The sequence below is a fragment of the Octopus bimaculoides genome, chromosome 10 (assembly GCF_001194135.2).
Source record: "Octopus bimaculoides isolate UCB-OBI-ISO-001 chromosome 10, ASM119413v2, whole genome shotgun sequence".
Lineage (NCBI taxonomy): Eukaryota > Metazoa > Mollusca > Cephalopoda > Octopoda > Octopodidae > Octopus > Octopus bimaculoides.
The window spans coordinates 54174114-54188689 of NC_068990.1; the positions used below are offsets into that span (position 1 = coordinate 54174114).

The window sequence follows — 14576 nt, forward strand, 5'->3', positions numbered from 1 at the left end:
TACGCATAAGTGGACTGGCTGAGGCCTTAGATTTAGGTCTCACTTGGCTTGCCGGGTCTTCTCACGCACAGCATTTGGCAGAGTTTCTACAGCTGGATATATATATATAGTGGGTGAGAGATGTGTGCAAATGGATAATGGTATACTTGCACTTAGTGACTCAGAGAAGAAAGACAAGTGGAGATGCCATTATGAAAGGTTATTAAATGTGTAGAATGATTGGGAAAAGGAGAATCTTTCAAATATCAAACCAATTGAAAGACCAGCCACCAGAGTTGATAGCAGTATAATAAATAAGACAATTTATCTCTTTCTTCCTTACTCTACCACCTCATCTATTCTCTGATCTTTGTTACTTCCTGGCATTTCCCCACCATCTCTCTCCTGCTCTCTCCCTTGCTTTTCCCTCTGGCTAGGTACCAAGTTTCTCCTTTACATTAGCACACCTATTTCTGTCCTCTTTCTTGTACTTCCTCCAAAGCAAGACACCTGTTTCTGCCTCTCTGTCACACTCTAACCTTTTATCATCTGACACTAGATCTCCTCCTCCAATTCCTGCTCCTCTCTCTAAATTCCTTATTTTGCAAGTTACTTGGTGACCCTGCCAGTGCTGGTACCACAGAAAAAGCATCTAACCATAAGAACCCTGTCAAAACAGGTAATGTAGCCTAGGGTAGTCTTCTACCTGGCCGGCTCTTGTCAACCATCCTACCCATGCATGCATGAAAGACAGACATTAAACAATGATGATGATGATATATATATGAGGCGTGTTCAAAAAAGAATCTGACTTAATTTTTTCCTGCCAAAACTAATGCTGCATGGGCAAAATCCTTTGGGTGGGAAGTAATGCCACCCTTCCTGCATGTGTGAGAAAATTTTCCTAACTTAAGTCAGTTCCCAGCTGTTACACCTAGAGTACAGATGTGCAGTGCATGCTTGTTGGATTTTCATTTTCACTGAATGCATCAAGTTTTGCCAATAGCTTGTGATACTCAAGCTCAACCCACCCAGAAGATTCAGCAGGCTTTTGGCGAAGGTGCCACGGGCAAAACTCAGATCAAAGAATGGTACAACTGCTTTAAATATAGTTGCATCTCAGTGGAGAGCAAGGAACGCTCAAGTAGGCCATCCACAAGCCGAAACAAGGGGCTGATTGAGAAGGTTTGGCAAATAGTCATGGAAGATTCATGTAACAATCCAGGAAATTGCTCTTGAAGTAGGAATAAGCACAGGATCAGTGCATCCCATTTTAAGGGAGGATTTGTGCATGTGAAGAGTGTCGTCAAAAATCATTTCCGAGGTGCTGGCAAAGCAGCAGAAGCAATTCTGCATGGAAATTGCTCAGGACATGCTGGATTGTGCCAACTACAACCCAGACTTCATGAAGACCATCATCACTGGTGATAAGACATGGGTTTATGGTGTCTGCTTGATACGTTTGGTCACTTTGCATGAAAATGAAAATCTGATGAGCACATACTACACGTCTGTACCCAAGGTGTAAGAGTACACAGCTGCATTCAAGGCATAAGAGCTGGGAACTGACAAGGCCTACCAGTGCAAAATTTTCACACATGTGCAAGAACGGCAGTTCACCTTCCACACCACAGGATTTTGGCCATGTGACATTAGTTTTGGTCAGAAAAAATAAAGTTGGATAGTTTTTGAATGCACCTTGTGTATACAAACACACACACACACTGCATGGATATGAGGTCATCAACTAAACAATATATGTTGATGAGAGAGAGAGAGAGAGAGAGACAATGAAAATCTGTGCACCAAACAGAAATTATGAATAAAATATTTTTATTTGTAAACAATGAATATGATCTCTAGTTTAAGGCTATTTCAATACAAAACCCTGTCATAAAGAGAGAAAAATAGTCCAACTGTAATGGAGATGTAATTTCTAACAAATGAAGCTCTTAACTTATTGTTCTTAGCTACTAACTACACACATCAAAACCTCATCTACTTCATTTTATATTTTTTCTTTTGTAGTTAAACAAAATGCGAAAAAGAAAGATAGCCGTAGCCTATTAATAAATAATGAGACCATGCATATACTTCAATACTCTACTACAATATTTCTTTATTTTCATCATCTTTTCTTTTGATAGTTGAGCTACCAACGTCTCACAGTCTAATCCAGTGGACCATGTCAGAAAAGCAGCTAATAACTGACTAATGTGTTAATAAAATTTCTAAAATAGAATAAGTTTGTTTGTTGAGAAGTGAATTCTGTTGTTTGGGGGAAGGTCTTTCTTGGAAGATATGAGAAGTGTATCCCTTTCAAAATTCACTTTTCTTTACAACCCACAAATTTATTCTAATTCATAACTTATACCAACAAGTTTTTGCAGTCAAACAAACACTATCTTGCTTCAACTTTATATTTGTTTATTATTTGGTACATTCTCTAACCATCGCTCTTTAAATTTCTACTGATCTGTTTTGAAATTTAAAATTTAGAAAATAATAAATGTCATTTTTAAGGATCCTATGTTAAAACAAACTCCAGGAAACAGTTCCTTCAATTTTGACAATTCCTTAACAGGTTACCTAACCTATTTAAAGTACAGATGCTTTTAACAATTATTTGTACACTATTGACACTTAAATCTATTTCATACACTTGTAATTTAATCTCACTTTAGTGAAGTATTGTAGTATTTGTTGGAGCATGATAAGCAAATAAAGTAGAAAGGTGACTTGAGAACAATGTACTTTTTACCTATATTTACATTAAATAAATGACCTCAGGATTTCATACGACAAATATTTTAGTGACCACAATAAAGAGAATGTGACAATATCACTCTTTCAATGGACCATACTTGTTTTCTTCAATTCCAGTCTTTCAAGAATATACTCAATTCTTTCAATTTGAATTTTGTGATAAATGAACAAACACTTTGTCAAATGCTAAGGTATTTATAGAAAAAGAGAAAGTGTTTAAAATAGCCCTCTGTGCATTATACTTAGTGTAAATACATTGCAAAAAAGCAAATTTATTGCAGTATTTATCTTGAGATAATATCATTTCTTATGAACATACTGTGTTTAAAAACATGATATATATCAAAGGCAGGCAAACACTATCCTAGCAGCAGGTGGTGAGAATGCTAGATACATTGCAGTCTCACTGCATTTGTTAATAGAATGTACTCACAGCCTACTGCACACTAAGTTGAAATTTGTCACCACTGATATAGGAAAACAGTTATTAGACAACCACTGGAATGACAAAAAGCTGCCCAGCTGAATAAAAATCCATTATATGCAACAAAAACAGTATTATACAAGAATAGCCATCTGTCTATCATAATGTAAATACATTGTGAAAAGAGTTTAGTTATATTCACATACAGTGAAATGCTAATGTAATGGTATGTTATTTCCTGTTAGTGTGCTATACTTAAATATTCAAATTATTTAAACTCTTTGAAATTCAATATATTTTTAAATGTCATACAAACTTCTTTGACATATCACAGAGTTATTAGATTTTAACACCTTTCATCTCCCTTCATTCTTCCTTAGCATGGATGTGATAGCTTTTGTGATCTGAAAATATATATTTCCACAAATAGATGCTCTTGTGACAATTAACCACTTCACTGTGAATTAGAAAAATGACTTGATAATTAGTCAGTAAAAATAAAGCCAACAGAGTGTTGTGTATTTTCCAGTATCACAACCCTGTAGCTGTAGCATTAATGTGTGGAACATACCTATATAATCAGTAGTGGCAATGGTAGTGATAAGTATAATTCCATTGCTGAGAATAAGGGACCATAGACACATGCATTATTTCCCTCCATCAATTCCTGCCTCTGGCCAGAGATTTAGTTCATTCTTTGATGTCATCCAACCAAAATCTTTTTGATCGCCACCTTTTGTTTCCCATCTTCCCTCTACAGTGTGGTGGTGGTGGGGGTCGTCGAGATTCTGAGCCCTGATGACATACCCAAAATACTGCAGCTTTCTCTTCCTGATAGTTGCCATAAATTCTCTTTCTGATTCCATTTCAAGTACTGACTTGTTTGTTCCATGGCCAATCCAGCTGATCCTCATTACTCTTCAATAGCACATTGTTTCAAATGTTTTGAGTTTGGCAGCATTGTTTGCTCTTAAGGTATAACTTTTACATCCATACAGTAAAACAGTCCAAACTCATGTCAATGGGCCATTAATGTAACATCTGTTACCCAGCACAATACTACAATTAGAAAATAATTGCCCAAGGTACCACATACGAGTCACACCAAGAAGCAAACTTCTTGATCATAACGTTATTCTTGCATTAATGTTTAAATTAGCAAAGATAATTCTATTCACTTTTATTAAGATACCAAATTAGAAATATTTGGTTGAAGAGAATAAATCTTACAGCAATTACTAATTCTATCCTTTTTGATGCCAACCAGCCTGAGACTGCCCTGAGTTCTATGATACAAACTTCTTGCTTTCAAGTGAAAAATCTTACACCAAAATTGCATGTTCCAAACACAAGCTTAATAATGACAAAGTGATATTACTAAATCCCTCATTGTTTTTAAAATTAATTGTATATACCAACAGAAATATAGTAACAACAGGGTTAAATGCCTCCTCTTCCAGCTCTTAACTATTTCTTTCAATATATGTGGTTATTATTATATCTGACAATTAATCAGATCACAGTATGAAATACAAGCTTGCCCTTAACAATCTAAGGATAATCTTGGACATCATAAAAACATTGGAAACTATAAAATATATTTTAAAGCATTATATAAATGTGATGACAAAATGTTGGATTTAACACTCCAAGTTTTCATATTTTAATTATGTTCATGCAGGTATTGGTCCAAGCAGAGGACTTAATAAAACTAAAACACAATTTTTCAATCAATACATTTTTCTAGTATATGCAGTACAATTCCTAAGAAGACTGCACATGTATAATAGACTGATAAACATTAGCATTATTTCACTACAAAAAATAATGTCCCCCAAATTTTAAGCCTTCTGCCTATAGTAGAAAAAATTATTACTATTAAGATGGCAAGCTGGCAGAATTGTTAACATGCTGGGCAAAATGCCTGGAGGCATATCATCCATCTTTATGTTCTGAGTTCGAATTGCACCAAAGTCAACTTTGCTTTCATCCTTTTAGGGTCAATAAAATAAGTACCAATCAAACACTGGTGTCAATGTAATCAACTAGACCCCTCCCCAAAAATTTCAGGCCTTGTGCCTGTTGTAGAAAAGACTATAATTATTATAACAGCTAAGTATCAGCAGATTTTTTTAGCCTCCCTTTGTTCCAGAATATCAATAACAAATATTACATCACTTTCATAGTTTACAATTAGACCTACATTAGACTGACCCAACAGATCTCTGATAAATGTACATGAAGAACAAGGAACAAACATAATGGTACACAAAAACAAATCACTCATGTTACTCAACCATTCCTGCTTTCAAGAGGTTTGGTTGAGGGTATCTAACTATAAAACACCACTACGATTGAATTAATCCAAATGTTTCAGGAGGAAATTGCAACTTAGGTAATATTCTGAAAGAAATGTATCATAGATATTTCCTTGAATATTTCAGTGTTCCCCAAAATTCTGTGAAAAAATATTGGGATTTACCAACTGTCTTTTATAATTTAAAAAATATTTTATAATAAAATGATATTTACCATTTCTCAAATATTAAGTTATTTTATATTGTTGCTTTTTTTATATGTATTAATTCTTTCTGTCAAAAAAGAATATGTATTAATTCTTTCTTTGAATGTCTCATTAAAACAAAGGTGGTGGCAGGTAGTCTGTAAACTATAGATATGGGTTCCATCTGTTCAAAATATCATATACACATTCCATGATAAAATAAGTTTAGGAATCAGAGCACAATAATTCAGTCAGAGTCAGCACTATTAATTTATTGTCAGTCATTTTCATCACATTTTGTTGTCAACAAGAAATTTTCTGGAATTTTGTTTTATGCAATAACAATTATACAGTAAAAGAATTTGTGATTCATGTAGAATGAATAGAAATGGCACCAACCATTTCAAGATGTCATTAAAACTTTCAAAAGTGATTGGCATGTTGGTAATGAACCAACCAGAGAAGGACTCCAGTTATTATTTGTATTGTTATTAACTGAACAATGCAAATTCATTGCTTTTATTTTTACATTAAACCATCATGTTAATTTGAGTGAGATGAAGGCTCGGTTGTGTAAATTTCCATAAATCCAAGAAAAATGGCCAGGCAAATGGTGTTTAAATCTAGATGATAGCCTTCCTACAGTTCTAACAATTCGACTGTAAAATGGAATTGAGAAGTTGGCAAACAAAGTATACTTTGTTCCCTGTGAGCACAGTGGAAAGGCTGTAACAAAGTACAAATGTATTTATAAGCCACTATTTCAACTGTGTGAAAAATAATGGTGCAACAGACATAGCTTGGCTCAGATCTATAGTTACACATTCACATCTTGACACAATAACATCACGTCAATTTTGACAATATGTGTGTGTGTGTGTGTGTTATTGTTATTAAGTTAGTACATGCTAATTTAATTAGTAGGAATTTTATCTAGAGGTTTGGTGACAACAAGTCCCCTCAAATCTCAAGAATCATCCTTGGGAATCTGGCAGAATATAAGACTGTTTTCCTGCATGTTGATAATCCAAGTTTCAATTCCAATCTCTTTCAATCTTTTAGGTAGCAATTTTGGTGTTTGTGTCAAGTGCATCAGTTACCACAAGAATAATTGTTATCTTAGTTTCCAACAGTCTCTTCAGCTTTAGCTACATCCTGATATTTCTCAAGTTTTTCAATTTCTTTGATATCAACTGCTATCATAGGGAATTGCAAAATATGATCTTACACTGTTTATTTTGTCTTCTATAATCATATCTAGTTTTGTTTCAATAATATGGTCAGATCCTGTAATTCTCATTTTCTATCACAGCTGCTAGTTCGTGTTCAAACAAAGTTCCTGTTATTTTGAAGCCACACACTCAACTAACATCTCAATGCACAATCATGTCTGTGCTTATACACACCCACCCCTTCTGTACTAGCATACTGCACTCGCTCAAGAAGTGACTGATACTTTTGTCACCTTTCCTGCAGATTCTACATTTACTGTCTAGGTTTTGTCAATCTGTTCTATTGGCTTGTTTCTGAGGAGCTATAATTAGTGTTTTGGGCTCTCATTTCAAGACCCCATCCATCAACTAGAGACAAACTGGGTTTGTTGCATGAAATGGCCATGTAATTACATTTCTTTGTTTGCTTAATCTGTTGTTCTTCCTTTTTTGTGTTTGAATTCTCCAACTATTTCAGCCACTTTATGGGTATCTGGCTGCTAACAGTATTCTTACTTTACTCTGCACAACACAATTTTTCAAACCCAATATAACTGTATTAATAATTTTTTCTGCATTCATTAATTTTCTACCATCTTTTTTCTTAGTAGTTACTATTATTATTATTATTATTATTATTATTATTATTATTATTATGGTGAGCTGGCACATTGGACAAAATGCTTAGTGTTATTCTTCTATTTTTCATCCATTTGGGGTTGATAAAAGTACCAGCCAAGTACTGGGGGTTAATGTAATTGACTTACCCCTTCCCCTCTAAAATTGCTGGCCTTGTAGCAAAATTTGAGAGTAATATAATTATTAATCAGTAGAAGTTACAAAGTGATTCAGGAGCAAAAGTTTTGTGCATGACACATGGATTAAGTGCCATACAGGAAACTCTTTGTAACTTCTGCCAATAAAAATAATAAAACATACAGTATTACATTGCGTTCTATCAGTTTTGTTGGTGTGTGTGTGTGCATGCGTGGTTGTGCCTGTTTTTTTTTTTTCAGATAGAGGCATGAGAAAAATTGCACAACTAAACTAGAGACTCTTTTACTGGTTCCAGGCACTGTGCTCTGGTTATACTGCAGCACTGTCATCAAACTGTTCAAATTGTGAGATGCCAACTTTACCATGCAACAGACTAGACTGATAACATATTCATGGTGGTGGGCCTGCATCTTATTTGCTAATGTTTAGGAAACTAATTCCATGCCAAAGGATTGGTAGGAGGAGATTTTCATTGAAATCACCATTTAATGTCTGTTTTCCATGCCGGCATGGGTTGGATGGTTTGACAGGAGCTACTAAGGCAAGGGGTCACACCAGGCTCCATTGTCTGTTTACGCATGTTTCTATGGCTGGATTGCCTTCTTAATGCCAACCACTGTACAGAGTGTACTGGGTGCTTTCTACATGGCATCATCACTGGTACTTTTTACATGACACCAGTGCTGACAATCTTGTCAGGTACCCCCTGCCCCCAGATGGGAGGGGGGCTTTGTGCCAGTTGATGAAAGATTAATAGTATAGAGGGACAGGGGTAGGTGTTCTGCTGTAGATTAGATACATGAATACTCCAGTTGAAAAAAAAAAAGAGGACAAGTTAGAGGGTAAGATAAAGAGAGCAAAAGTGAGAGAGCCGGTGGTGAAGATGTGTTGGGACATACCCTCGAGGGGCACTGGGTGGTGAGAATAAGTGGGGTGAAGCAGAGGTTTGGATTGATTGGGTGGGTAGGGTAGGGGCAACTGAGGCAAATGAGGGAGTGAAATATAGGAGAGGCTCAGGAGTGGGGATTGTAGTAGGTATATGGGGGCATTGAAGGTAATAGCAGATAAGCAAGGTATTAAAGATGGAGATCAACACAGGGGAGAGAAGACACAAATAAGCATTAGCCAAGGTGGTTTAGGATATCAATTCTGCTGTGGTGGACAGGTCTTCGTAAGTACAGCAAAGTGCCAAAGACCTCAATCGTTTGTCATCTCCTTTGTAAAACTCAGTGTCTTCAGATCAGCCTTCATCCCATGTCTTCCTGGGTCTCCCTCTTCCACTTTTAAGTCAACGACACTTCTTTATATAAACATTTACATCACATGACCAAACTAGCAGTCTTCTCTCTTGTACACTGCATATAATTCCTCTTATGCATAACTTTTCTCTCAATACACTGGTGCTCTGTCACACACATTCACTGACATTGCATATCCAGTGCATTCAAGGCCCACATCTCACTACCATGTAGCATTGCTGTTCATATACATACATCATAGAATTTTCCTTTAACTTGGAGAGAGAGCCCGTTGGTTGCCAACAGAGGTAAAAGCTTCCAGAATTTTCTCCATCCTATTCTTATTCTAATGATTACACTTTCTGTAGATCCTCATGCAATTATCATCTCTAAAACAGAATAAAATTCCATTCCCTAGGAGAGAACTTACACATATTTATGGCCTTGTCAAATAAAAAAAATAGTAATAAAGAAATAAAATAAAATCAAAAGCATCCAATAATTGAAGAAATAAAACAAAATTGTTGAAATAATTTCAGTTTGGATTAGTTTCAGACATTGCATTACAATTGTCCATTATTTTCAGTGGAAGTATCTAAAAAGTTTCCTCAAGTGAGCAAACTATGAAGTTACATCGGAATACTGTATTGGACGATAGTCTAAACTCAGGTAATTACTGTCTGGCTGTCAAATATGTACTATTATGTAAAAGAGTTGAGCATAGATCAAGGCTTGTTTACATTTAATAGTCTTCAACTACTACTATGGCTCAGAATCTTGGAAAGGAGAGTTAAGTGGATTGTGAACAAGTTGTTAAGTAACAATGAAATGAATTAATTCAATCCTAATCTTAAGCTGCTGAAAAGGCCACCATGGAACCTAATTTCACCACTAGACTAAATACATTTAGATGTGATTCCTTATATATTCAACAATAGTTGACAATACTTTGAGTAATGTTAAGGTAAAGGAAAACAACCAAAAAAATTCTGATGGTGCTAACTGGTTGCAACCAACAACTAAACACTAACTGCTTTTTTTTGTACTGACAGAAATAATCATCTCTCCAGAATTTCATACAACAATAAACAGTCTGGTTCCAAGTTAAAATAATGTCTACAAAACTGGGCAAGAATAAGAATAAACAAAGAGAATTAGGAAGCAAGTCAGAATAATTTACATAAAAAAATACTGGATTTCAAAGAGTTGTCACTTTAATATTGAGATATTTTAAAGTGTGATGAAGACAAATAGTTAAATGAAAGGCTTTGATTAAAACATTACTATATAAAGATGCAGACAGTAGCCAACCAGTTAACTAGACCATGAAAACAGGCAGAGACAGACTAGTAGACAGAGAGTAAACAAGGCTTGGCAGATAGAAAAACTGGATATGGTCAAGAGCTGTTGGCTCATTTAGTGGTGAGTTTACTGCATGTTGCTTTAAATAGTGAGTCATGAATCTGACCAATACATCTAATGCTACTTGAGCTTCCACAGATGAGTAAGTGACTTATTGTGGTATTTTATATTGGATCACACAAGCAGAGCTTGCTATTTCCTAAATAGCACATCCAGACAAGAAGGAAGTCATTACATCCACAAAACACAATAAACTTGAGGATTTATTAAAATCCCACTGCAAGTAATACTCCAGGTCTCTAAAGATAAAAACCACTTTAATCCAACCCAAGTTAACTGTGGATTCTTCAAGATCGCATCTGATAAGTAACATGGTTTGCTGACACACAAACTCTAATATCAGGCAATACTTATTTCTCAATTAGTTCAATTGAAACAAGTACTGAACTGATTATAAACCACTGTATGTGGGGGAAGGAGGGGAGTGTAATCAAGAGACAAACACTTTAAACATTCAGCCTTTAGGTCTTAATGTCATCATCATTATCATTGCTTTCATGTCTTCTTTTCCATGCTTGCATGAATTCAGACAGAATTTATTGAGGTAAATCTTCTGCAGCCAGATGCCCTCCCATTGCTAATCCTCACCCATTTGCAGGTAAGTGATATTTCTCATGGCCAGACATGCTTTTGTAGAATATTAGAAATGAATGATACAGCTGGTATGACAGTAACAATCAAAAGTATCACATGATACTAAGACAAGGACACTCACATGTGCATGTGTGATGCACGTCTTCCAGTCCTAAATCCATTTACAAGGACATAGTTGGCCAGGGCTATAGTAGAAGACACATGCCTAAGGTGCCACTGTGTGGTACTTTGAAATCATGTGGTTGGAAAGCAAACTTTTTAACCACACAGCCACACCTACGCTTGCAGCTAAGAGAACATTTGTGTGTGTGTGTGTGTGTGTGTGTGTATTCCTACATCTGGTATATGTCTGTGGGAGAGAAAGAAACTTCCATAATATGCTGAGTTGTATGGAGATCACTTGAAGACTTAGAGAAAACTAGCTTTGCAAATCCTATTGTCCACCCCAAGGGGAATTAAAGATTTCAACTCAGCACTATAAGTTGCAGAAAAAAAGTAAAAAAACTTGTATAAGTATACAATGTTCTTGTTGTTCACAGATGTGTTTGAAGAATAGTGGAAATACACTCAGTATCTATCATCATCACTACCACCACCACCACCACCACCACATCTTCATCAACATATTGATGTCCACTTTTCCACATTTGCAGAGATCAGATAAAACTTGTTGAGACAGATTTTTCTACTGCAGATACTCTTTCTTGCACATCAACACAAAAGGAATACACATACATATGCTCCCCCACCCACCATACAATGAACCTATTTCTATCGACCACATTTCACTCACAAGACAATGGTCAATATGTACCAATAGTAAACGATAGCAGTGACCATGCAGTAGAAAAATGAACTCAGAACCACCTGGTACCAAGCAAACTTTGTAATTACATGACCAATGGATCTGAAACTATTGCATCTCACTGCAAGTAATACTCCATGTCTCTCAAGATAAGACCACTTTAATCTTGCATTTAGAAATATGGAAGAGATTTCTTTAAATTAGAGTAGTTGTGTTTTAATCCAATTCTTTATCCATTGAAAGGAAACATAGATCATGTTGATTTCAGGGATGACCACTTAATTGCTCAATCAACAGAACCACCTATTTATTAAATCACCATATATATATATATATATATATATATATATATATATATACTATTCCACTGACACTTTAATGTAATTGTGAGGGAGAATGAATGTGAAACAGTAATGACAATATATGAATTACAGGTACAATTCTTTTGTTGGGCTGTCTAATTTTTGTTTGCAAAGCTTGGTTTTGATGTGAAGCTATGGTAAAAACTCTTGCCCAAGAAATCAGATTGTAGGATCCAAACCCAGAACCTCATCATTGACAAAGAGACTTTTTAACTACTCGGCCTTGCCCGCAACTCTTAGGAGAATTTATACCACCAACAACCAGTTCTCATGATAAAGGACTGTGTAAGAAAGAGAAATGGTAAGAATATACGTGTGAAAATTAGGAAGAAGAGAATACAAGAAGGTATGTAAGAAAGAGTGAGATACGAAATGAGAAAAGCAAAACAAAATAGTGTGGGAATTAATCTACATGTTCTCTTCTATTTATAAACTTACCCTTCCACATTTTCTTTTTCTAGTTACTGAAACAACAATAGTTAAATTTGGCTTGTTAAATGAATACTTACCAGTGTGTTCAGCCCATTTTACAAACAAATTGGCATCATTTGGTGTCCAGTTTTGGCTAGAACCATGCTTCCAAGGAATGCGGAAGATTTTCTTCTTTTTATCAATCCAATGCAAGCCTGGAATGTCTCCAAGATTCAGAAGTCTGCTCAACCAGGGTCGCATACGTTCACGTTCCACAGGGCGTACTCCTCTCCGTTTAACAGCTGGTTTGGCAATCTCTGTAAGTCAAATAAAAATTGTTTCAGAGATTGTTGTAAACATTCACTTCAGAGCTGCCTGTTTTTACATTCTCATATAGAATGGACAAATGTTGAGACTAATCTTAACACACAAAGATGTATGGTAACAGCTACCAAAGTCTCATTCCTCTATAATTTATTCAGAGATATTCTAAATTTCCAAGTTCCAACCTACAAACATTCTACTCCCAACACTCAACAAACTCCCTTCCACCATCCCCACATCTAATGTCTGTCCACCTGAGCACTCAGGTTATGAAGTCAATCATTTCTCATGAATAAATCAAACATTTAAACTTTTGCTTCAGTTATCAAAGATCAGAAACTACTATACAGTCACTTGACCTGCTTGAAATAGTAACTAAATCTCCCACTACTATCTTAAAAAGGAAAAGACACACATGGTCAGGGCCTACATTGATGACTCGCATCTAAACAACAGAAACTATCAATGTTAACAACTTGTTGTCATGGTGCCATTATAATAGGGTACCACTGCCTTGTCTTGTGTCAAGGCACAAACAAATTACAAATACTTTGAGGAAAAGATTATGATTCTGCTGGAGATGGGAAATTCAAGATCTGTTAAGTGATTTCAAATTTTGATAAGGTTGTAACTTGTAAAGTCTAAAACATAGAACTGCAAATTCTTAATGTTTGAATTGCAGGAGCTGAAACATGAATAAGAGAATGCAATAATTTAAGAGCCTGAAAAAAACCTAAAAACATGCCACATTTGCTGTAATTTTACATCAAAAAACCAATACAAATTCTTCTAACATGTTTTTAAAAAAATATCAGATTAAATGTCTTTATACAATCTATTGAAATCAAAACTTACACTGAAATGTTCTGAATTCCACTAATACATTTTAACCAAAGGAGGGCTAGAGGGAGATGAAATGGGTCACAGAGAAAGGAGAATAAGAAGAGCTAGAGGGAGAGAAAGTGGAGCCACAGAGGAAGGAGAGAAAGAGAGACTAGAAGGAAAGGAAGTGAGATCACAAGTGAAAGAATTCAATACACACAACTAAAGAGTTGTGAAGATTTGTTCAGCATAAAGTCCAATACTTAAGTCTCTGCCATCTGCAATCCCTTAGAATAACCAATAATAATAAAAGTCAAGAGATGCAGCACGGAATTTTGTCAGTGAACAGGTCACGATCTCAAAGCAATGAAAATATTTTGGCAAATTAAATTTAAAAGTTGAAGTGAATCTAACGGTTTTTGTGTGTTTCTTAAATGGCTTATAAACACTGCTTATAAACACTGCAATTGGTTTCGTTCCAGCACACAATCTCAGATCAGGTCACTAGCTATGCAAGTACATCTCCTTAATAAAAGTAATCCTTTCTACAATAGATACTCACTAGATGAAAGGCAAAGTTGACCTTGGCAGAATTTGAACTCAGAACAGAGACAGACAAAATGCCACTTACCATTTTGTCTGGTGTGCTACCAATTCTAAGCCAGCCCACTACCACCAATATTAATTGTTTCTAATTTTATCATAAGGGCAGAAAAAATTTTAAGAAGAGGTGGGGTTAGTTGATATACCAACCTCACTGCTTAACTGATAAATTATTTTATCAACTGTGAAAGGGTGAAAGGCAAAACTGATTTCAGTGGGATTTTAACTTAGAATGGTAAGTGCCAGAAGAAATGCTGCTAAGCATGTGGCCTAATGTGCTAACAATCTTGCCAGCTTGCTGCCTTAATAATAATCCTTTCTACTAAAGGCACAGT

The 14576-nt window shown here is 35.5% G+C and overlaps 1 protein-coding gene across 1 annotated transcript in view; it reads right to left on the reverse strand.

Annotated features, from left to right (window-relative positions):
* The window catches only part of LOC106877130 (interferon regulatory factor 2), a 24888-nt gene extending 12055 nt beyond the window's left edge, over positions 1–12833 (reverse strand). The window contains exon 1 of the mRNA XM_014925932.2: positions 12591–12833. Coding sequence (XP_014781418.1) covers positions 12591–12753 — 163 coding nt within the window. The 5' untranslated portion in view covers positions 12754–12833. The remainder of the gene's footprint in view (positions 1–12590) is intronic.
* Between the last annotated feature and the right edge of the window lie 1743 nt (positions 12834–14576).